At 42.1% G+C, this 23,793-nt stretch overlaps 2 protein-coding genes across 11 annotated transcripts in view; one reads left to right on the forward strand and one right to left on the reverse strand.

The window, feature by feature from the left end:
• Nucleotides 1–3: 3 nt before the first annotated feature.
• Nucleotides 4–10,573, reverse strand: ak9 (adenylate kinase 9). Of its 9 annotated transcripts, none has more exons than XM_040160352.2 (35): nucleotides 10,257–10,573; nucleotides 9,951–10,048; nucleotides 9,787–9,850; nucleotides 9,656–9,708; nucleotides 9,471–9,567; nucleotides 9,232–9,344; nucleotides 8,940–9,098; nucleotides 8,572–8,682; nucleotides 8,398–8,472; nucleotides 8,035–8,136; nucleotides 7,753–7,892; nucleotides 7,366–7,664; nucleotides 7,026–7,144; nucleotides 6,666–6,801; nucleotides 6,447–6,543; nucleotides 6,236–6,342; nucleotides 5,899–6,093; nucleotides 5,549–5,679; nucleotides 5,220–5,426; nucleotides 4,854–5,138; nucleotides 4,645–4,769; nucleotides 4,319–4,538; nucleotides 4,148–4,201; nucleotides 3,859–4,074; nucleotides 3,319–3,537; nucleotides 2,987–3,203; nucleotides 2,663–2,864; nucleotides 2,365–2,511; nucleotides 2,019–2,236; nucleotides 1,718–1,914; nucleotides 1,392–1,561; nucleotides 897–995; nucleotides 688–790; nucleotides 484–598; nucleotides 4–366 (listed from the first exon to the last, which is right to left on the reverse strand). In XM_040160352.2, exons 1-35 carry the CDS (start codon nucleotides 10,270–10,272, stop codon nucleotides 158–160), a joined length of 5,115 nt encoding a protein of 1,704 aa, XP_040016286.2. In that variant the 5' UTR covers nucleotides 10,273–10,573; the 3' UTR covers nucleotides 4–157. The 9 variants fall into 9 exon arrangements, with proteins under 9 accessions (XP_040016286.2, XP_040016290.2, XP_040016287.2 ...); XM_040160356.2 differs by having other exon boundaries at nucleotides 9,951–10,039; nucleotides 10,257–10,562; XM_040160353.2 differs by having other exon boundaries at nucleotides 5,220–5,423; nucleotides 10,257–10,403.
• Nucleotides 10,568–23,793, forward strand: part of fig4a (FIG4 phosphoinositide 5-phosphatase a) — a 38,373-nt gene continuing 25,147 nt past the window's right edge. For both annotated transcript variants that reach the window (XM_040160366.2, XM_040160367.2), the window contains exons 1-13: nucleotides 10,568–10,830; nucleotides 10,979–11,094; nucleotides 12,661–12,759; nucleotides 13,575–13,698; nucleotides 16,409–16,565; nucleotides 16,942–16,992; nucleotides 17,152–17,315; nucleotides 17,572–17,700; nucleotides 18,558–18,658; nucleotides 19,203–19,365; nucleotides 21,575–21,672; nucleotides 22,950–23,083; nucleotides 23,629–23,745. In XM_040160366.2, the coding sequence (XP_040016300.2) occupies nucleotides 11,032–11,094; nucleotides 12,661–12,759; nucleotides 13,575–13,698; nucleotides 16,409–16,565; nucleotides 16,942–16,992; nucleotides 17,152–17,315; nucleotides 17,572–17,700; nucleotides 18,558–18,658; nucleotides 19,203–19,365; nucleotides 21,575–21,672; nucleotides 22,950–23,083; nucleotides 23,629–23,745 (1,400 nt within the window). In that variant the 5' untranslated portion in view covers nucleotides 10,568–10,830; nucleotides 10,979–11,031. The remainder of the gene's footprint in view (nucleotides 10,831–10,978; nucleotides 11,095–12,660; nucleotides 12,760–13,574; nucleotides 13,699–16,408; nucleotides 16,566–16,941; nucleotides 16,993–17,151; nucleotides 17,316–17,571; nucleotides 17,701–18,557; nucleotides 18,659–19,202; nucleotides 19,366–21,574; nucleotides 21,673–22,949; nucleotides 23,084–23,628; nucleotides 23,746–23,793) is intronic.

Genomic DNA, 23,793 nt, shown 5'->3' on the forward strand with positions numbered 1-23,793 from the left:
TAATTTTCAGAATCTTATTAAACATAAAATACACAAAAAACACAAGCTAATCTGAGAAACACAGAATTGTGTGAGCGTATAAAACAAACTCCTAATGCAAGTTTCTTTCACATCCCCTTGTAGTCAGACCATATTAACACCATAGGAAATAGCACAGCTACAGGACACTGTTAGCAACTGGAGAGTCTCCCAAGGCCAGGAACCGATTTAGTTTGAACTCAAAGTCAATGGGACGCTCCCCGGGAGGCCGGTAGTTGCCTCTCATTGCTGAGCTCAGGTAGGGAATGAGCGCACAGTCCTCTTCAAACAAAGCCAGCTTCTTTTTGTACTTCTTGCGGGTGGATTCGGGCGTCTTGTTGTTGAAAGCTGGGAAAACACAAGAAAAAAATCATTGGTTGGATGAAAAGGAAATATAATTGCCGCCACGATTGTTCAATACAAGCATTTCATTTTTGCCTACGGCAGCATTGACACTGTGCTGACCTTTCAGATAGAAGGCCACATAGACGAGCGATGATCTTTGTGTGCTGAGGAAGGGGTACTTTGGTTTGAGACACCCAACCGCTGTCATGGCCTTGATGACTGACACTGCCACACCCTAGAAAAAAAGGACTCAACTCAGCAAGGCAGATGTTAAAGAGGCGCCAGACACATGTATCACATGATATGTTTGAGTTTGGGTCTGACCTGTTCCAGATAGCCCAGAGTTGGAAGGGATGTAAGAGGTACAGGTTGACAAAGAGGGGGCACTTTGGTGGGCAGCTTCTGGTCGCAGTAGGCTTCAGGAATCCTTCAGAGATAAACACATATCTGTAGTGGCCAAATGATACCACATTTTCTTCAAAACAAGAACACATGAGTTACAAAACGTTTAAATATACAAAGAGTTTCCGCACCTCAGAAACTTGTCCTGTTTCTGCTTTGTCTCAAAAATGTAGATCCTTTCCCGGAATTCGACCGCATATTCCATCTTTCCTCGAACCAGAGCTTCATACCTTTGGACAAGTCAACTTTCCGTGAATAGTGAACTACATCATACAGTAAAGAGACGTGGGTTATGAGTGGCAGATGTGGCAGTTTTTCATAATTTATTGTCATTATTACCTACATGTATCATGTATCATACATACAAATGTATGAAAATTCACAATGACAGGATGGAGAGTTTTTTTTGTTTCTATTCACATTTCAATGAGCAGTTTCGTTTGCTACGTAGCGTATATTGTCCGTACGTATTTCTGTGCACACATGAATGTACCATTTACACTGATTTACTTGGTTTTGGATCGTAGGAAATATTTTCTAAAGAAATGAGAAAAAGTGAGTAATCATTTATGGGTCATTTTGAACAAGTACAGGTGAATACCCATGTAATGTTCATTATAACATACCTTTGCTTTCCATCCAGATAGGTGACCGGGCAGAAGCCCCTCATCTCGACCTGCTGTGGGAACCGTTTTTTCACCTGACTCTCAGTCATCTTTTTTGGCAACAGGTGGGGTTGTGGGAGCGTGTGTGCACAGCCGGGAGCCACAAAATGATCAGGTGTGGTCAGGAACCGCTGTGGTCGAGATAGCAACATACAAACGTTACATATTTACATTTTGAAATATCTGTATTTTGCTTATCCTGAACGATTTTATTCTATGATATCCATAAAATAGAAACCACCGGATGGAGGAAACTGTTCATTTGGACAAGCAATTACCACACTGACCTCTAAATGGTCTTCGCCACACATCTTGAAATAGTTTCCCCTGAACTCAGCTGCATGAGTTAAGGCTGCGGTTTCTGAGCAGTCCACCAGGTGGCAGCATAACGACAGGCACACTGGGCAGTAGTGACCGAACTCTTTAAGACGACACTGCAGCTCCTCGGGTGTGATGCACAGCCTGTCGATGGAGGCCGCTTGCCCTTCAAAATGAAAGAGCAAAAGGAGAATGAGCTAATCAAGTTTGGCAGCTTTTCTAATGTAAAGTGTAAAAGGCTGATTTCGGGAAAGCTAAGCTAGCACGTACCGCCGCGTGTCCTCCAGAGGTAGTTGGAGACATGTTTCATGCTGATGCTGACCTCCTGTGTAATTCTGTTCCAAAGCCACCATTTGCTCTTCGTGCCATCGAGCGGGATCCAGTTCTGATATTGTTCTTGGAAGTGAGGCCTAACACGCTCCATCTCCTGCTTGTAACAACAGTTACGAAAGTGGAGGATCTCTGAGCTGTCGTGCGTCAGGTGAGGCCTGCAGTGGGAGGAGAGAGGGCTTCACAACATGTTTTCATCCAGTGCTGGGGGTTTGTTGTTGAAAAAACAGCCATGTATTTATAAAGATGAGTATAGTTGCTATTGGTGTGTGTTTTTCTCACTAACTTGTTGGGCTTCATCTTGTCCAGAAGACCTCTCCTCAGCAGCTCCACTGAGTCCAGCTCCAGCTCAAAAAGTATCATGGGAATGATGCCGCGAGACGCCATCAGCTGTGACTGCTTAATCGTCTTCGGAAAGCCATCCAACACGTACCTGCGATGCCATTAAATGTTGTTTTCTCAAGCACCCTCAAGCAGCATTTGCAGATTTGCAGAAGAGCACAAAGGTTGTGCTAAGGTAACAGTTAGGATGTTTTCAAGCCTTGAGCTTTAATAACTTAACGGGGCAGAAATCCTCATCTTACCCCTGAGTGTTGCAGACCGAGCTCATGAGCACCACCTCCAGACACTGAATGGCCAGTTCATCGGGCACGGCGGATCCCTGAGAGAGATACTTTTTCATCTGGACGACCAGATCTGTGTGCTCATGTTTGCTAAGCACCACACGCATAACACCGCCAATGGACAGACGGGCCAAGCCATATTTCTCAGCAAACATCTGTGCCACTGTAGAGTTAAAGCAAATGGAGAAGAATGCAGAACGGGAAGAGAGGAGAGTGATGAGCGTTTGAAAAAGTGTAAGAGGGACAATTCTGTGTTGAAGATTTTGCAGCTGTCTTGGGTTTTACCAGTGGTCTTTCCAGATTTGGGAGGTCCGACAACTGCTATTTTAACAGGAATGGGAGGTGTGGGCTTTGGCTGTCTGAGGTACTTCAAGGGATTCAGCATGAATGTGTTGCGGTTCTCTTTGGACGCAAAGAAGTAAATATACTGATGGAAGATCAGGGGATATGAGGTATTGAGAGGCCACTGCAGAGGCTGGAATGACTCTCTGTCTCTGTAGTGCTGTAGAAGAGGGAGGTGTGTGGACAAAACATTATGTTAAGAAATACGTTATGTAGGGCTGTCAGGAAAGTATTTAAAAAAAAAGACATAATGGCCATTTGTATAATACAAATACATTTATGGGATCCCAGCAGCCAAAGGCACTGTGGAGCTTGTAGGAGGAGAGCAGCAGCTGATGGGCCAGGCTGTACGAGATGGGTTGGCAGCTTTGGAAGAGTGACTCCCTGTTGGTCAGCAGGGGCTGGATTTTCTGGAGCAGTTGACGTTGCACAATAGCGAGCCTGCGAGAGGCACTGATTGATACTGTGGGTATGTTTAGTTCCCCCAGAAGCTCCTGAAGATAGAACAGCATAAAGCAAAATATCCGAGTACATGGAAGATTACACTTCACGTCAATGTACATTATGCAGACCACGTAAAGTCACATTAGGTTGATCCTGGATCCAACTTGTGTCTCTGTAACGCCAACGGATGTGTTGTGGTAATCAGAATGTAAAATGTTTGTATTAAAATAGTTTATGTTGTCAAATATAATATACATAACGTCTACTGATGTTTAACTTGATAAATATTTTGTAACTTATTAAAAATGTATTAAAAAGGGTTTGATATGTGAGCATGTCTGGCCACGACATTAGGTTTTGCTTCTTTGTACCGTCACAGTAACAACGCTGTTTTCATCCGCCACGTAACGCTCCTCTATCTCCGCCTCCAGCCTCTCAGACGCGGCCTCCTCAGTCTCCTCATTCTCAAAGTCTTCGTTTTCCTCCTCCAAAGGAAACTCCTCCTCCAGCATGTCCTCTATCCTGTCCTCTCCGTTGCTTGCAGCTTCGTCGTCTTCATCGCCTTCTTCCTCCCCACGATTTATGAGCTGATGCGTTGGAGACAGGAGGAAGTTTAACTGGTGATGGAGAGGGGCTGATGGAGACATTTTTTTTTTTTACCTTTGTATTTTCTGCCTCTGTGAGTTCAGCCCTCCTCTTGGCAATCTTCTCTTCCTGTACCAAAGAGAGTTACTTGTGCCAGATACCCACACGCAATCTATACACAATGCAGAACAATGCGGATAAAAAAGTGCGCCGAGTGGATATTCTCCTGAGTTGTCGCTCGCTCACCCTGTTCTTCTTGCGCAGATCTCGTAGGAGGCCCAGCTGTGCGTCCCGGTGGTTGCGGCGCTCCCGCCAGCTCTCCAAGAATTTCGGAAACAGACGCTTCTGGACGTCTGTGACATCCACCGCCATCGTGACCACAACGTCAGGGAAAAGCTGTTTCTCCAACAGGTACTGCACCTCATCGGGATGGTGGGGGAAGCCCTCCAAAATAAAACCTGTAGATCTTGAAGATGGAGAACGGTCAGGTAAAGGAACACCTTAGGATTCTAGGTTAATATTACTGCACACAGGGCGGGATGAGAGTGTATTTTATGTTCATATACAACTACATGTATGGCTCTTGTTTCCAGTATGGTGCGATAACCATATCCAGGATCTGTGGAGTCAGTGGATCTCCATCAGACAGGTAGGCTTTGATTGCCTCTTCCTCATCCGTCAGAACCACTTCCTGTTGCTACAACACACAACGTATTTCAAAGTATAATAATCCTCACAGGCATCATAATACTGACACACAACAAGTTTTTTAAAAGCTGACCTGCTTGTCACTCATATTGGAGGAGTTGTCCTCCATTTCCTCTGTCTCCTCCTCAACCTCCCCCCTGGCTTCCGCTATCAGGGCCTCCAAATCCTCAGGGGACCCCAGGAAAGAATCCACCTCACCTGTATCAGGTACCCGTTTCTGTGTCTTGGCCACGATGAGCGTTTGGAGCTGCTCTCTGAACTGAATGTGAAAGATGCCGAGCTGCCGGGCGAGCCACTCCCCATTAGTGGTCTTGCCCGCCCCTCGGGTGCCGAGCAAAAAGATCCGCAGGACGGGAGGCTGGGATAGAAGGTGACAAGAAACCCGTTTTAATCTTTTATTTCTCTGACTTTTTCTTTCTTTACCTTTGTCAGCTCGTACCTTGAGAGGCTCAGTCTGCGCAACAAATTGAACAGGGTTTTCAAGGAAGGAGTCCCTGGCTTCGATGCTCGAGAAGTAGAAGGTCTTCTCACGGTACTTGGCGGCAATTTCGTCCGTGCATGGCCGCAAGATATTGTGTTTTTTTAAGGCCACAGGACAGAAATGTTGGGTATCTCCTAATAACCTCTTGAATGTTGAGTCACCCTGCTTTCATTGAGAGGAAGGAGATGCTGGTATTAACTGACAAGAAATGATTTTAAAAAAGGCGTGACATTTAAACTGCGGTATTTAAACCACTTTCTAAAGTAAAAAAACGCTTAAATACTTACTTCATTCTCCCCCTCAGCTGTGTCATTGTCACTGCTGCCTTCCTCGGCTCTCTGCAACTCCGCCTCGATATCCTCTGCCTCCATGTTCAGGTCCACTGCTGACAGCTCCCAAGATTCATGCTCAAAGGGTTCTGAAAATCATGCATGTAAACTAGATTGGATCTAACAAACTGGGTATCTAGTAGCTGTAGTGGTCACATTGTTAGATAAACCATTAAAAATCTTTGGTAGTATACCATAGTAATATGGAATTGACTTGAAACCCGACTTTCCATTCTGGCCGATCAAAATAAATACGGTTTGTGGTGTAACAAACGTTTGAGTGATACTACAAAAACGGTTGCACTCACTCTCCATTTGAAGGACCATCTCTTGAAGCAGGTCCTCTGGGCTTTTGTCGCCGATATCCAGCACCGAGTAGACGGCGGTTAATGCAGACTGCATTCGGCCCCATTCGGACACAAACTGTTGCAGTTGCAGTTTATAGTCATCCATCTCCGAGCTGTCTGGGTAACCCAGGTCCCAATGGTCGGGTAGTTCCACAGCTTGAGCAACACCGAACGTAGATGAAGAGTTTAAGAACGAGAGAGAGGAGTTAATATAGTTGGATTCTGCTGTGTTTACATACGGTGTTCTCACATATAAAAACAGCCGGACGGATTTAAAAGCGTAATAAAAGTGTCTCACCTTTCTTTTCGGTAATGGCAGGATCTGTAGTGGTCTCTTCCACAATCCTCTCGAGATCAGTTTGCAGCTGTGCAGGCTTGTTCTCTACTTCTGATTCCTTCTGGTTTCTACAAAGATCAGAAATCAAGCACAATAACAAAGCTCCATAAACAATCCATTTCAGATAGAACAACACATCTCATTTTGACAGCATCATTGCACATGCACTCACAAAGCCTGTTTCTCCTTCTCGGATTGCTCGTCCTGCAACCTCTTCCTTAATGCGTTGTCCACGCGGTCCTTGTTTGTCTCATACAATCTCTTCAAAACTATTCAACAGATTCAGGTGCAATGTTAAATAGACAGTGACGGGACTTGAATTCATATTCAAGTGTACGTATTCAAATCACACAACTTTTTGTTTGTGATGCACTGCTTCTGTGTCTCGTACCCTGATTGCCATCTCTGTCTCTGAGACAGAAGAGGATGTCTGGCAGGAGTCCAGCTTGCTGTATGCTATTCATTTCAGAAAGGTCTGTGGGAAAGTTGTCAAGCACCCAGCCAGAATCAGCTTCAGCTTCTTCAATCTGTATCAGAATTGAAGCTGTTAGAGATGATATCATGTATATTGCATTTTAGGCCAAACTCTCAACTTTAGTTAGGATGGCTCAATACTGGGAATTGACTGAAATGTTGTTTGTTGTTGATGACAAATGGCCAATGGCAACATGGAATGGAAGGAATGGAAATCTCTTTTTATGACCAGAAAGCCTGTGTAAGTAAAGCTGCCGTTTTACAGATCATGACGTACCTCTTTCACACGCTTCTCCAGTACCTCGGCATTAAGGCCGACGGGAGATGTGCTCATATGTCTAGCTTCTTCCAGAGCAGAGTGCACCATGGCCTGTACCTCTGGATGATCCTCCGTCACTGGAAACAGTAGAACAAATATGGTATATTGTGCTGTCGCAAAGCTGGGGGATTCATGAGTGACGTGTTCAAATGTATGTTGAATTGTAGATTCAGATGCAGATGTGGAAAATAACACATGGTTGCGGGGAAAGTTATGAAGCTATAGAACATTGTGTTGGTTATCTCATTATCTCAAATATCATTGTTTGTCCGGTATAAATACTGCAAACCCAACTTGCCTGAATTCTGCTCACCATCCTGCTCCATCTTTATCTGGATTTTCTCCATAGCTATCTGTTTTGTCTCCTGCTCAACCTTGGCCAGAAGTGGCTGCACCAAGACCTCCATGTCAAGCACCGATGCATTGTAGTGCTGAGCTAGAAGCTTACACAGAGTGCTTTTCCCTGCCTTCGGAGGTCCAATGATGGAAACTCTGCAAGGGGGTCTGGGCATCGGATGAAGTAAATACTGTCGGGGGTTTGTAACAAACTTCTGGTATGCCTCCTGAGAGGAGAGGAGGTACAATTTGTCCTGGAAGCTGCAGAGGAGGTTGGAATGAGAGTTAGCTGGTATTCTCAGCCAGTATCATTTGAAGCTAGATGGATTCTGTGCCAACAATCACTCACCCAACACAAAATTCAGGCTTGCCAGAAATGACCTTGCCCTCCCTCAGAGCAACGGGACAAGTTTGGCTCCAGCGGCTCCTTCTCCATCTGAAGCCGGGGGCCACTGCCCTAGAAGAGGACATTGATCTCAATAGATCGTCCTGGAAAAGAGATGGACTCAGGAGTTGAAGTAGTTCTATTGATGTAGTGCAGAGTGTATGTTTGAATTTTTGAGTTTATAGACAAGGGTTGATTTCAATACATTTAAAAAATTGAATCTCAACATGGTCACTAATAGCAGACCGTGTCAATTTCCTCTGGTGATTCTTCATCATCGGTCTGGTGAAGGAGCACTGGAATGGAGACACGCTTTATTGCCATGGATCCAAGACGGGACATGACAGACTACAGACCAAACAATAAAAACAATAAATCAGCCAACAGAATACATGGTTAGTCAAACTTGCACACTTGTGCTCAGATGCTCTCACATATGCCACACAGGCATCACTATCAAATTCAAGCGCCAGACTAATGTTGTCTACTAATAAAAACATAACATTGGGAAAAAATACATTTTAACAGCATATGCCAAAATGTGGTGTTTGTTATCATGTTTGCAATATGCAACAATGAAGATGGAAAATGTGTCCCTAGTGTGTTTACTGAGTGCAGTTCCTCAGGTGGGTTGTTTCCATCCAGCTCCAACAGAAAGACGGGGTTGTGGCCTGATATGTAGGCCTGAAAGAAAATGAACATACGATTTAGTAACCATAGTATTTTTGCTCTTTTGAAAAGGGGCAATTCATCTCATGCATCTGTTTTTTTGGGGTAACTCGCCTCCAGTGGTCTGAGCACAGTATCCTTGTACATGTTGATTCTAGCAAAAGCATTTCCATCCAGATTTTCTGGCGTCCACACCATTTGGCCAATGATATCCTTTTGGAGTTCCTGCAGGGGAAACAAACCCAATTAGTACGACAAGGAATCCTGAACGCACAGACAAGCTTTCTTGTCTGTGCCATTTAAAAAAAAGTCAAAATCGAAATGTTTACTGTCTCCTAATACCGTAAAATATGAGGACATTGAGGACAGAACTTGCAGGAAATTATAATAGTATTAATCATCTAAATCAAATTACTCTCTAAAGCCAAGGGCAGTAACTTTTAAACCCATTGGAAAGAGCGTTTTTTTCCCAGAAGCCATACCTGCTCATCTTCCTCCTCCTCCTCCACTTCCTCATCCTTGTTCTCCCTCTTCTTGTTAAACTCCTCCACACGCATCCACTGTCCCCTGTTGTACAGCTGGCCTGTCTCTGGGTGCAGCTTCAGACGGGACAGCCGATGGACCAGGTCCTTGTCTGCACACTGTTGGAGGAACGCATCATTAAGTTCACACATACGTATGAATGTGTAAAAAGAGAAAAGGGGGATTTAATTACTTGAAGCAGTTGCTGCTCAATGCAATGTAGAACTCTAAATGGGAGACATGTGGGATTACCTTGATGTTGATGATGAAATCTGGTGTTAGTTTGAGGTTTTTGATCAGCTCGAGCTGCTCGTGGATCTTCAGACACTCTTCCGACATGAACGGTAGGCAGCTCAGTACGTACCCTGGATTGCACCACATTGTTTTATCAAGTACAAGTAGTGGCAGAGCTCACACTAGTGTTTTGAATTGAAATGTGCGATCTGAATACATGACCAGGATGCAGAAACCGATTGAGCTTAATGATTTACCATAGTGCTCCACATCTGCTGAGTTAAGCCTAGCAAGAATCAGCTGGAGCACCATGTCTTCTGGTACACTTCTCCCCTCAGATAAGATATTCAGGAGCTAAAAGAAAAAGCAATATATAGAAAGTATAGTATTTATATATAGTATTTGAAAGGTTGAAAAGGATCACTTAACCTTGGATACTCACCTCCATGCCTTGCTTTGTTTTATTTTTTAGGTGGGTGTTTAGCAGATCTGTATCTGAAAAATGATAAAAGTTGGTGAGAAATGTTTGAATTAAGATTGGAAAATGACCAGAAATACAACTATTTTGCTTACCATCAATTAGGATACACTTACAGGACTCCGCTATGTTTTTTGCCAAGGTGGATTTGCCAACACCCTACCACAAAGATAACCACAAAATTCAGATGGATTCAATGGATTATATTATGAGTATCAAAGGAATTTAGGGCACGTGTGTACAAATCGAAGACAAATACCGGTCTGCCAACTATTAGGAAGCAGGTGGGTTTGGCAAGAAGAGTCTCTCTCTCAGCTTCATCTTCTATTATGTTGTCCACAAACCGGTCTATTGAAGCTTATTGGATATACATGTAACGTACAGAGAGGATGACAAGTCATAGACAGAACGGGGATAGATCCTTTCTCAATGTATTTGAATATTAACATGACGATCTTACAAGGCTAACATTATGTACCAGTGAACAGTGATCAATTTAACCCCAATTGGTTAAAGATGAATTAGCCAAGTAATTTACGTAATATTTCAAAATAAGTTTACTCACCCTTACTTTGGAACATTGTTTTTTTTATTTTTTATCTGTTTATGTCTTGTCTCATCGTTTGTTTACTAGGATAACGTAACTTTTACGGAACCTAACGTTTGTTGTGAATCGTCACCCGGTACGGTTACTATAGCAACGAACTACGGTGGGTTTGACGTCTAAGCTATCCAATAACTTTCTCTTTGAAATTTTTAATGAAGTTTGCTTCATTAAGAGGTGTGTTTCATTATTTATAAAAACCGCGTTGAAAAGGTTTTCCGCAAATAAAAGGCAGATCGAGCACTCGAATCGTCAATTTTTAATCGCGTTTTTAGCCCTTCGAAGTTTTGGGCTTTGCAAGCCACCGTAGCAGTTGACACGAGATTGGCGGAAACGGTCACCTGACTAAAACAAAGTCATGTTACTTTTTACTTACATGCTAGCTGTAGTTATCTGAGCAGGTTAAACACAAAATGAATGATTAAAACACGCTTAAAGAAGATGTGTAGGCTAACGGGGGAAATGCATATGATCTAATCCGGTGATGACTTTTGGCTATCGCAACTAGCTAACGTTAGCTAACGTTAAATTAATGGTAAGTGACGTTGATTAACTAGGAAATAGGACGATAAGAGGTTCTTAATGCAGTGACACGTTTAACCAACGTAGGAATGCCTGGTCGCCTTTGCAATTCACGATGTGAAGTTAACGGATTTTTATGTTGTGTTTTGTTTGCTTTGCAGCTCGTCTTCTCCACTGGATTTTCTGACAGTGTGGAGAACACAGGGTTAAGAAAATGCCCCAGTCAGCCGCTACCATCAGTGGGATCCAGAGGATGGTTCTGTATGAAACCAGAGCCGTAAGTCCTCAATTACCTTTATGCTGTTATTGTAACTTTTTTCATAATGACGCCGACACGTCCTCATCAATTTGTCCTTCGGTTGCACCTGCAAGGAGCAAACAACACCTCTTCCAGTTACATCACACGACAAAGAGCTGATTAGAACAACAGGATGATGGGAAAAACAACGTATTTTTATAAAATGATGCTATTGATCAAGTGCATTCAAACAGGTCCACATGTTTTCTTTTTGGAGCAGCAGGTTGTGCCACTCACGTGTTGTTGTTTTTGGAGGCACACACTGGGATTGGAACTTTATAGCACACACACTTTTTTTCCCAGCTGACTGACTCTGGCTAGCAAGGACACATTATGTATTTAGGCCAGGCAGTATCTAGGACATTTAAATGATCACATCTCCATCACAACATAAATCCCTCCCATGATAAAAGCATTATCCCTTGCTGCAATGCGGACTGCACCGATGGATTTTCTAGTCTTTCTGATGTAAGAAAGACACTCTTAACTTTAAGAATCTCATAAGCTGCACATATAACGGCGATGAAGGACGTTGGCAAACACTAGATGGCAGCAAAAGAGTGTTTGTTTGTGGTGATTTATTACTCCAGGGTTCCCCTTGGTGTCAGTCGTAGTGTCTAGACAATCACAATGATAATAATTCACCAGAAAGGATTACTTGTAAATTTTAATTTAGTGTTGAATAAGTTTGTAAAATCAACATGCCAGTAAGCACACATGACTGCACCATCATGTGCATGGTGCTTTTATCGCTGTCTGTTTGTCTGTACATTTTTTTTCCCTATTTTCCAAAGCACTAGTGGTTAAATAAGGACGGGCTATAACAGTGTGATAGACAGCTGATAGACAGGAAATACTTAGATGGTAAAGCAGGAAAGCATTTGTCACAGTTGAGCTTTCATAATTTCGTATGGAACCACTGTGCCCATTTTGCCCATCAGTGGATGAACGGACTGTCTTCACTATCGTGGACAAAGAGGGCTCCATAAGATATTGGGGAACAGGACAAAATTGCTCTAATGGTTGCGGACTGTACTGATCCAAAGTGTCCCAATATATAATGTTCTTTAGAGGGCAGAAAATCTTAAGCCATCTCTCAACCCAGCGTGAGGTAAAATAATGACTTGAAAGAAAAAGGGAAAAATATTTACGATTTCAATATGTGCTGCGCCCAAATGTTCTCCCGACTGTAACTACTCTGCAATGTGGTGTATATTCTCATGTAGAACGATATGTGTGGATTCCCTGTTATGTGTCTTATGATTCATGCATTTCTACTTGGGTTGCTCATTGTGGAGAGAAAATGTTGCACATTATAGGGGGAAAAAAAACCTGAAGACCGAAACACTTTAACCAAAGGACTGCACTGTAGGAAGTGTGTCCTCTCTAAGATGTATTTTTCCAGATGTTTTCTTATGCAATCAATCACAATTAAAAGCATTCATTTTTTTGTAATCAGTGTATACATATTCTCCATGTGGCAAATGCAAGCTCTGCAATAAATCATTTAAGTCACAATGTATATTGCTTTTATATTCTTTCCAGAGGTATTTTTTGGTGGGGACCAATCAGGCACAAACAAAACACAGAGTCCTGAAGATTGACCGCACTGAACCCAAGGACCTGGTCATTATTGATGATAAGGTAAGTGGATTTCCAGTGCTATGCTAATGTGTGTGCTTATGTAATGAATGTAAGTACGGCATGCTCGGATAAAATTGAACAATCACTCAGCCTGTCAAGTTTATTAAGGGCGACAGCTTAGCTGTGCAGTGCTGCATGCGCCTCCTTTTTTTTCTCTGCAGCTCATTACCAGGATCTATAGGCTTGGATTGGATTCTTTATCAAAACCGTAACTAAATATGTATGGGAGCTCTGTTTGTGGTTAATTCTATTGTTGGGGTAGCGTGTTTAATAACGCACAGTGCATTTAGAATGTGATTAAACAATGAAGGTAAACTGGTTTCAGGTTTACCTTCGCTTTCAGATGAATAAAGATTATAAACCGTGTTCTTATTGCATTTCGCATTTTGAATTAAATGTATAAAACATAAATACTTCAGAGATCCTTTTTCATACTGTAGTGGGTTAGTGCATTACTTTTTTTGTTGATCTTTTAGTGTAGATAATATGTTGTGAAAGCTATGATTCGGGTGTAGATGACTCACATGCAAAGGCTGTTGCCCCATTTGCATATCCTCCTCATAACTGCTGTCAATTAATTCAAAATCTTCTCTTTATTTCCTTATTGAGGATCTTTAAACCTTTTGAAGAAAAAGGGCATTGATTAAACATGCATGCTAATAATTTGCACGTTATCGCAAAGAAAATAATTTCTCACTGGTTTTAAACCAGGTAAATAAGTAAACTATCCCCTATTTTCTTATTGCAAGGTAAAATTAACGGTATGAAAAAGATTTAAATATGTGAATGGCTTCTCACGGTGTATTTATCTGCAGCATGTGTACAACCAGCAAGAGGTCTGGGAGTTGCTGGGCCGCCTGGACCTGGGAAACCGCACAAAGATTGGGCAGAAGGGTTCTTCGGGTCTGTCCAGGTCTTTATCAGCCTTTGGCATTGTGGGTAAGTGCTGTCCTTCCACTCGCTCCTCCGCTGGCATGTCAACAACCATTGTGGCGTGCACTGAAAACACCATGTAACTCCGTGGTTCCACAGCAGCACATACTGACCTGGTTTTGCATATTCCAGTCAGTGCTGGAGATGGAAAAACATCAAATAAAAGGATCACCTGGGAGAACGTTGTAATAAACTACAAAACAGCCCTACTTGTCCTGCAACTGCTTTTGGGCAGCTTATAATATTAAATTGTCAGGTTTCATATCATGACCCGATCAAGAATCTCTTTTTTTACATTTCTAATAATTTCCCATTCTTTTTCAAATCAGAACTGAGAAGGCAGCAAGAATCTTTATTGACATTCATATTTATTTGCTGTATAAACTACGTTGTGTTAAAACATTTCTCTGTCTACGTTTTTTTAATTGAAAGAAAAGGGGCAGGAAATGTTATTAAAACTGCAATAAATAGTTATTTCCGATTACATTCTGTTGGTAGGATAGCTCGCATCATGGTTTGAAGACACAGACCTACCCATTTACCAAAAAAAATGTTTATTGTGGCTCCTTGTGGCCTTTTGGTTACCCGAGACTTGGAAACACAGGCCACTCTCATTGTCAGGGTCAACTTGTTCTGTCTGTCCGCCCCATAAATAAAAGCCAAGGTTTGTGTCACACGAGACGTTTGTGAAACTGAACGTCACACTCGGTCCTCCGCCCGCGTTCGCACTCCAGATGCTGTGTGAGCAGTAATCGGTGTGTGAGTATGATGTATAGCCATGCCCTGCATTTCACGTAACACACATGGGCGGTTAGTTTATCGTAGATCATTTGTTCGCCACAAAAAAAAAACGTGCATTTGAAAGAAAAAAATAAATAAAAATTGCAGACACTTCCTACTTCTGCAAAACTATTAATTAAAGTAAATAAGGTACATTCTTCTTACCATGTCATCCAGCGTGTGTTTGTGTGTCCGGCTGTTTGCATATCCATTTCTGGCAACAACAACAAAAAATGAAGCTGGATGTGCTTAGTATGCTAATGCTTAGTATGCTAAGTATTTAACTGCATAATCGCAACGCATCCAAACCAATAACTATGCGTCATCACTGAACTTTCAGATGGGTCGGTCACACTGACACAGACAGACTTTGACATCCGCTTGAATAAATGAGGTGTTTTTACCATTGTTGCCTCGTGCCATCTTTGTTCTCGAGACACTATTTTCCAATGTCACAGTGTCCGATGGAATACAAGTGTGTTGGTCGGGTTCAGTCTATTAAGAGAGACACTTGACTTGCACATTTTTGCTACTGTATTTTATTAGGAACAAGCGGAGTAGACTGTTATTCTCTTTCATTTGCCTTGTTTTGTCAGTCTGACCCGTCACTACCAGGAAGAAACTAAATGAACAAACAGTCGTTCACCAAATCCCAGAGTGAAGGAACATCTAGTTTGCTCTCATTCATGACATAGTTGAAACTCTTAAATTTGGATACAGCAGCCGATGGTAGTAGTACAGTAAAGGTTTCAGACAAATAGACCATCGGTTCCAATTAGTGTCATCCTTAGTTTAGTGGTGGCTTCAAATGGGGAATCCTTCAAACATTTGGATAGGCTAATAATTAGGTTATTTAACAGATGGTCAATGATGTAAGAAAAAAATTAAAACAGTTTTAAAACCATATATATATATATATATTTTTTTTCTTTTTAGAGAACTTTGAGTCCTGCTCTCTATGGACTTGGTGTTCTTATTGTCTTACTTATTTTTACCCAATATTGTCTACTTTGAGATGGAAAATGCCTCCCTCAGCATGCATGCATGTTTAGTTCATAATGTGCCTTGTATTTAATGAAAGTACAAAAACATGGAAAAGCTAGTGAGATACTAATACAAGAATTAAGAACATTAAACAATTGCATCTCAAAATAGGTCTATTTATAATATTTAGACGGACAAGAAAGCTTGACAAGTTCTTCTCCAAATGAGCAGATTTAATCCTTTTGTTTACGCAGTCTGTGATCCAGTTTACTCTTTGATGAATTTAGTTGTACATTTAAAAAAATACAATACAGTATATTCAACGCATGAAGTGAACTTTACATTGTTCTAATAATTAAAAAAGCCCGTTTATAACATTCTGCAAACCGTTGATTTTGTGAAACTGTGTTGAGGGACATTTTTGACCTCGTTCTTGTGTAATTTGTTATCTTAAGTATCCACACACCATCATCATACTGTATGAGCCGGCATGATTGTGCATTTTCGTTGTGTGTTGAAACACAACTTGACCTTTGATGAAACTTGAGTGTGTGATTGTAAATAGTCAGAATGTACAAGGACGTCTAATTTAGGTGCAAAATTGCACCTGGGAGACGCAATTCATCCGTGCACAGATTCGTTTCAGCCGTTGTGTAACGAAGCCGTGTCACACTTACATAAAGTACTGGTCTTAATGGGGCACAATAATCAGGCGGCTATAAAAAACACACCTCTAAAAACCCTTTTAACAATAAGAACATGGCTCATCTGGAGCTGAAGGTAAATCATTGATTATGTTTGGGTTACTCTTCGTGTCAGACGTTTACTATGTAGCACTGAAATGACAGTAGCATATAGGTAAGCTAGTGATGTATGACATGCAAACAGATTTCACCAGTTTATTTAAAAAAAAACAAAAAAATTGTTCATTTTTAAACTTTTATTTTCACAGGTTTTGTGCGTTTCCTCGAAGGATACTACATTGTGCTGATCACCAAGCGTAGAAAGATGGCCGACATCGGTGGCCACTCCATCTACAAAATTGAAGACACCAGCATGATCTACATCCCCAATGACTCGGTCAGGGTTACGCACCCGGATGAAGCAAGGTACTGCCTCGTTCCCCCCTGCATTAGAGTTTTAAACACAAAGCGTAGTTGCTATTAGCGAGTTTTTGTGTGTGTGTGCACTCAGATTTGTTTTCAAACACACCATAGTCTCCACATACAAGGAGACCAGTATTGAGTCACTGTAATCTGATTCAAAGCCAACAAGCAACAGCGAAACGTGAAATTTTCATAGACTTCCGACAGGTCTGTGCGCACGTAACGTTACTGACGTCTGAGATCTCAATTAAATGTGTTATGTCAATCATCATAAACCTCCTGAAGTAAATATAGCAGCTTAGTGAATGAATTCCCTCTGTAGATGACTTGTTTTGTGATGCTTATATCAGATGAGTTGAATGAATTTTTGCTCTCTTAGATATGTGCGGATCTTTCAGAACGTGGACCTGTCCAGTAACTTTTACTTCAGGTAAGAAATTCTCACCAAGAAGGTTGTATTTCCAGCTTGTCTTTCTGGTCAGAGTGTAAAGTTTCGCCTGACATGAAATACGCGTGATGTCTCCAAATGTCCTTTGGTCACAGCAGAGGATCTGTGTGTTTCAATCGCTTTCCCTGTTGTGCCACGCAGCTACAGCTACGACCTGAGCCACTCGCTGCAGTACAACCTCACTCTGCTGCAGAGGCCTTACGAGCTGTGGTCGTCACCAACTTCCTCCGCTGAGGAAGAAGTACAGAAACAGAGCAAGCATGACAGCTTTGACATCTTTGAAGACGAGGGTCTACCTACACAAGGTGAGAGGATGCTGATCAACACGCCTTTATATACATTGTGTTTCTTCTATTGGCTGGCAGAGACGCGTGTAATTGTTTGACCTTGATGTCCTGAAAGTCCACTTGTAATTAAAAAAATATGACTTCTTGTTCCACATCCTGCATCTCCTCAGGTTTATTTTTCCCTCTTTCTTGCTTTCTAATGGATTGATGTGATTGGACCCCATTTCAGTCAAATGATCCTACGGTTGTGTGTGTTCTCACTCTTCCACCACAGTGGTTTACGGCCTCCAGAGCGAGCCGTACTACAAGTACGTGTGGAACGGGAAGCTGCTGGAACGAGTCAAGGACATAGTGCATCGTGACTGGCTCATGTATATAATCCACGGCTTTTGTGGCCAGTCCAGTATCCTTTGAGAGATGTTGAGTCAGTTTTGTTTGTGGGCCCTTTTAATTGAGGTGACAAACTGTGTAGCGCCTCGTCGGGATTTTGTTTGGACAGAACACCTGTTAGCATTGACTGATTTGTGACGACCGCACAACGAATGTCTTCTGGATTTTCTGATGCATCATGGGTAACTGCTGCAGGGAGGCTTAGGCAAGACCAGAACTGGGATCTTTTCGATTCTTGTTTGCATAAATCACATTATGCAGTATAATTCTTTTCACCTTTCAGTCTAAACAAGTTACTTATTTTTTCATTGGCAAATACTTTTACTGAATATATTTTATGTCTGTTTTTAAGTTGGAGTAGGAGTATAAACTAATCCAATAAGGTGTTCTTTACAGTCAGTGCTGCTATCAACTCTGTCATCAGACAGCGTGTTGCCACGGTGACAATGTGTGGGTGCTTTGTGTTTACACAATTCCTGGAAACGGTTTGGCCTTCGCTACTGTTTCTCTGCGTGTCAGCGGGTGGTTGGATGCAATAAGAGGTGCATCGCGAGACCCTGAAGCACGCAATAAATACAAAATACATATTTGAAAACAATAAGAAGGGAAGGTGGCACATTGATGTTTAGAAAACAAGTTCTCAAAAGTGGTTAAGAGGAGAAAATAACAATGACTCACTTTTATTTTTGAGTTTATTGAAGATCGTAAATGAGGCCCAATACAAGATTGCAGGGAGGGTGAAAACTAAAACTACTCTGAAGACACGTTACTGTAAGTGCATGTCCAATGTTTGTGCATGTTGTATGTGTTTTGTTTGATGGATTCAGCAGTTATTATCATTGTTTTTATTCCTTTACATACCGACTTCAGAGCTTCTGATCTACGGCCGACCGGTTTACATCACCCTTATTGCCAGGCGCTCCAGCAAATTTGCCGGTACCCGCTTCCTCAAAAGAGGAGCCAACTGTGAGGTACAGCGTTGCCGAGGCAACAGGAAAAATAGATAGCGGAGGCAAGGCCGCCGGGAGGATTTAGATGACTCAGGGTGATCACGGGGGTTAATATGACCCGCTGCCTCCTCCTACAGTATGCATGAGTGTCTGTGTGGGTGTGTTGTGGGAGGGAACGTAGATAACCTGCCGTCCTGCGATTGGGACACAGTTTTCAGTAACCTGCTATTGTGGTCAAGGACAAGTAAAGTAGATTTACTGTATACAAAATTGGAAATATGCTTGATTGCAGCACAAGGTTCAGTTGTTACTGCAGGACAAGCTCCGGTGTTATTTATGATGTTTCATGGTGGCTTTGGTTCACTAACTCATGTCAGTGGGCCAGCATGCATTACGGGTCGCTCCCTGAATGCCTCTTTTTCATATTATCCATTACACCTTTGGCTGTCCTGACTTTAGTATTTAATATGTGCATTTTTCTTGTTGACCTTTGACCTTGAAGCACTAGAACAGTAGCAAAATGGATCATTTTGGTGAGCTTTTGTGTTTTTGTATCATCTCACAGGGGGATGTGGCTAATGAAGTCGAGACCGAGCAGATCGTTAATGACGCCTCAGTCATGTCCCTCACAGCAGGAAGTTACTCCTCATACGTCCAGGTGCGAGGTTCCGTCCCGCTCTACTGGTCCCAGGACATTTCCACCATGATGCCAAAACCCCCAATACGATGTAAGACTCCCGGTGAACTCTGCACATCAACAGCGCTTTCGTATCATGGTCCATGTTTGCAATATAAGCCTCATGATCTCATGAAGTCTCATGATCTAAATGATGATTAAATTGATGAATATAGGCCCACAAAAATTCTGCCATGTCCCCAACAAGCCAATATGGCTCCAAATAGATAGAACATTATACATATATATATATATATATATATATATCTCACATAAAAGCCATATTAAAAACAATTTGTCATTCCAGCTTTCAATCCCCAAAAATATTATTATATAATATTCTTTTATAAAAGATTTCTTTCTTATGGATCTCAACAGTTGCTTCATAGTGGAAAAGGTTGAGATTTGACAAAGCTTCCCAGGCTTTAATAGAAGATGTTTATTATGTTTACTTTGTCATTGTGAAGACAGATAAATGAAATATTTGTGTGTATTCTGGTTCAGTGGTCAGCCATATAGCACCACAGTGGTTATTCAACTATTCATGAATGTTCAATATATTCATTCATTCATAGCAGCTGTCCAGGACCAGATATAACCTAGTGGGGACAGAGGAAGAATGTAATTGGAAAAACTGCATTCAAATCAGAGTATCTTTATACAAGGGCCGTTCCTGTCACCCACTGGGACATAGATTAAGAAAAAAAGAAAATGAAATGGATGTAGAAAGGACACCCCCCCCGCCCTCTTGGTTCTCATCTTTCATATAAGTAGGATAAAGACTGAAACTGAGGACATTGGGGGGGAAAGTCCATGGAAAGATATTGTTGCCTGCATCTACACAATGCCTTTACTAAATTCTAATCTTTCCCCCTCCCAGTTTGCCCTTTAATTTGTCCTCAGATGGCATTTACTTCACACTGAGCATGTCCTTAAGATCTCTGTGTGTATGGCGTTACCTCATCCTCCCTCTCCCGCTTTGATCCTTAAACACAGTCCTCGTCTGACATTTCGTAAATGTTGTAAATTGTAGTAATTCTGCCCTTGGTATTAGTAGAATGAGGAATCAGCAAACATTTATTGCCATTTATTGTTGGTGCATAACAGCAGACAGTACGGCAATGGACGACAAGACAATATAGTGGTTCACTTTCTCCTTTTAAAGGATGTTTTAGCAGAAGAGGGGCATCAATCTAATCCTCTGAGAACAGGAATTTGCATATTTCCCACCCGCAAGTCACTGTTAATCATAACAGCAATGAGTAATTATAATTGTAGAAGAGGAGTATGACGGTGGCTGCAGAGACTGACACGCGTTGGACAAAACTAGGTCAGTGCGGTGCGTGTATACGGAATTAGAATTTCACATTGTGCGTGGACCGTGCCCATCGTCTCTGTCCTCATGGTTACATGAGGTAAGGTCTTTGTGATTGCTCTGAAGTGGACAAATATCGTGGTTGTGATGGAGATGACCTAATTGGGTTACTTTGGTCATTGACGTGATCAACATTCCCTTCCCAACATACCTGTAAGAATGTGAAACTGTATGTAGATGTTACCCCCCCACCCGCCCTCCCCCCTCCCCAGGCCTGAGTGCAAGTGCAGCATACAAAGTGATGATGAGTGAAATGTATGTGCTTGAGCTCCCGTTTATACCAGTTAGGGCGATCTGACCTATTTCCTCTAATCTTTCTTCTGGCTGCTTTATTTGACTGCTGGCTGCAGGTGGGGGGCTCCGCAGGGGGGGCACACGCAGACAAATAATAACAACAATAATAACAAATAATATTTGTTTATTGTAAGCAGACTGGCCCCGGCCCTCTTTATTATTCTACTGATTGAGCTTGGATTCTTCTCTGGGTATCTCACATTTTTAACACTGTTAAAAAAAAAAAAGTTGACACTTTCAGCTACTATCAAACTAAATAATACTAATGTTTTTCCCCTGCTGGATTTAGAATTTATATTGAGATGAAATCAATTCAATTGCGTCTTTATTCTTTTATTTGTACACAAGCTTGTTTACACAGTTGTGGGGCATTATTCGTGTGTTTTCAATAGAGATTATTTTTTCTGGGGAAGTTGCAATGTTTTTATATTTGCAGTCATTTGAATTGTGTCTGTGGCAATACTTTCATCTGTGGTCCGTGGCTCGGCACTACTGCGACGCATACTGACCTGTCAGACGTTTATTTGAATGATTGTAACCCGATACCATGAATTATCTTAACACAAATCACTGTGTGTGACCTCTCTGCCAGTGGACCAAGCGGACCCCTACGCCCACGTCGCTGCGCTCCATTTTGACCAGATGCTGCAGCGTTTCGGCTCTCCTATCATCATCCTCAACCTGGTCAAGGTAACGCACAAAAGAAAAAAAACGTCTTCGTAAGATACTGTGAAATAGGCTTTATGTAATTGAGCAATTGTTACTGTAAAACCATCAATCGATTTGGCATGCACACGCATGACCCCTTTAGGCACACAGCCGTACAACCTTTTGACTTGAAGCTCACGTTGTCGCACGCATCGGGGAGCCGTGAGGCAAAGGACCAATCGCAGACCTCGGAGGTCCGCACGAGCCCCGGCCATGTGACAAGTGCAGACTGTAGGCAGTAAGGGAGGGGACACTCGTGAGAGGAAGGATTCGGCAGTCAACCGTGAAAGCACAACGGTCTGTCGCTTCCCCGGTGTCACGCCGTGATAGCTGCATGGTTGAATGTTAAGGGGGAGAGAGCACATGGCCAAGCATGTGAGCCACTTTTCCAACCAGCCAGCTGATGAGACCAGATAAACATCAAACCTGATCAAAGCTATACGTGTATACATAATCGCCCATGGAAAGTCTCATCTTTTGGGTACATGGGTTATTTTTTTTTTGTTGCACTTTTTTGAACTTGTCTGTACTGTGAGCAGCAGATTCATATAATTAAGTATATGTGCACGTGTCGCATGCTACACTAGTCTCACATCTGTGCATAGTGTAAGTCTGTGTGTGCATTTATGCGTGTGTGTGCCACACTGGATGGCACACGCTCGCTGAATGAGATGGCAATTGCAGCCGTGATCTGCATTGGATGTTGATGGAGATGTGAGCTGCTTAATGAGAATTCTAAGCCCATTATGACCCAGGGTGATCAATCAGAGAGGCCTAATGTTGTGGAGAAATAATTTCCTGGAGTAATACCTTAGTGAACTGTGTGACCACAGGCTACCAAGGCCGACTCAAAGGATGCATGCATGCTTTATTACCGTAATCATATTATTTGTATATCATTTTTTTCCCGTTTATATATTAATTATATATCTGGAGAGACAATAATCCCAACAGCAATTGAGCCCATCAGATGTCCTGATCTCAATCGATACTTTGGGCTTGACGTTTCTTTTAATTAAATTAAGACACTTGCTAAAATCCTGTATCTCGTCTTCCTTTGTTCTGCACACAGCATTTCTTGTAGCTCCATTTTTTCCCCCCCCGGAGCTGCCTGTGGAGAAGAACTGACTTGTTTCTCACGTGTCAGATTATGTCTGCTGGTGTCCTCAAGGGACCAAATGTCCCACCTCTTTGGATGGAGGAGGTAGTCGTACTTGTGATACTCCTATTTTTCTCACATGTTTATCTATGTGCTTCAGAAACGAGAGAAAAGGAAGCATGAGAGGATTCTGAGTGAAGAGCTCTACCCAGCTGTGATCAACCTAAATCAGTTCCTCCCTCCAGAAAACTGCATCGAATACCTCGCCTGGGACATGGCCCGCTACACCAAGAGGTACACCAAAACGTACCGTTTTTCTTCCAAATTCTTCAGTTCATACAGATGCCAGCTTTTAGTTTTCTTAGATCTATCCAGTATACAACACTAAGTTCTGGTGGGGTCAAGTAAACCATTGCCACAAGCTGCAGCAACAAAGAGCAACTCAAAGTGGCTAACTGGCTCGCTACAAACTACATCTGAATGTAAATAAAAACAGTATTTCTAATGTAATGTACTTTCTGGTATTGAATTAGTTAGAGTTGTGGATTTCTAGGAATCCACAGATGCTCAAAATGATTTAATTTGCCTCTGTGGCCTTTGCAAAATTGTTGCTATCGCCTCCTGTCAGTGACAGAATTGAATTGTTCATTTTGATTTTCCCCCCTGGTGTCAAATGAGAGCAATGTGGGCAGCTACACCGACCCCCAGAATCTGGACTTGCTTCATGTAAAATTAATGAAATGAAATGAATTAATTAAAAATACAAAGATATTATCACTGTGATTCCGCTAAAGCTGCAGGGGTACATTATTATGACATTTCTATTTCTTTTCCCCTAGTAAGTTGTGCAACGTCCTGGACCGTCTGAGTATGATCGCAGAGAACGTGGTTAAACGCACAGGTTTCTTCAGTAATCGCTCCAACTTCTACTGTCACACCATCAGACCGGATGACAGGTGAGCTTTTCATTGAGACAGACAGACACAGACAGGGGAGTTTTTCCT

Source organism: Gasterosteus aculeatus, chromosome 18, assembly GCF_964276395.1.
Source record: "Gasterosteus aculeatus chromosome 18, fGasAcu3.hap1.1, whole genome shotgun sequence".
Classification (NCBI taxonomy): domain Eukaryota; kingdom Metazoa; phylum Chordata; class Actinopteri; order Perciformes; family Gasterosteidae; genus Gasterosteus; species Gasterosteus aculeatus.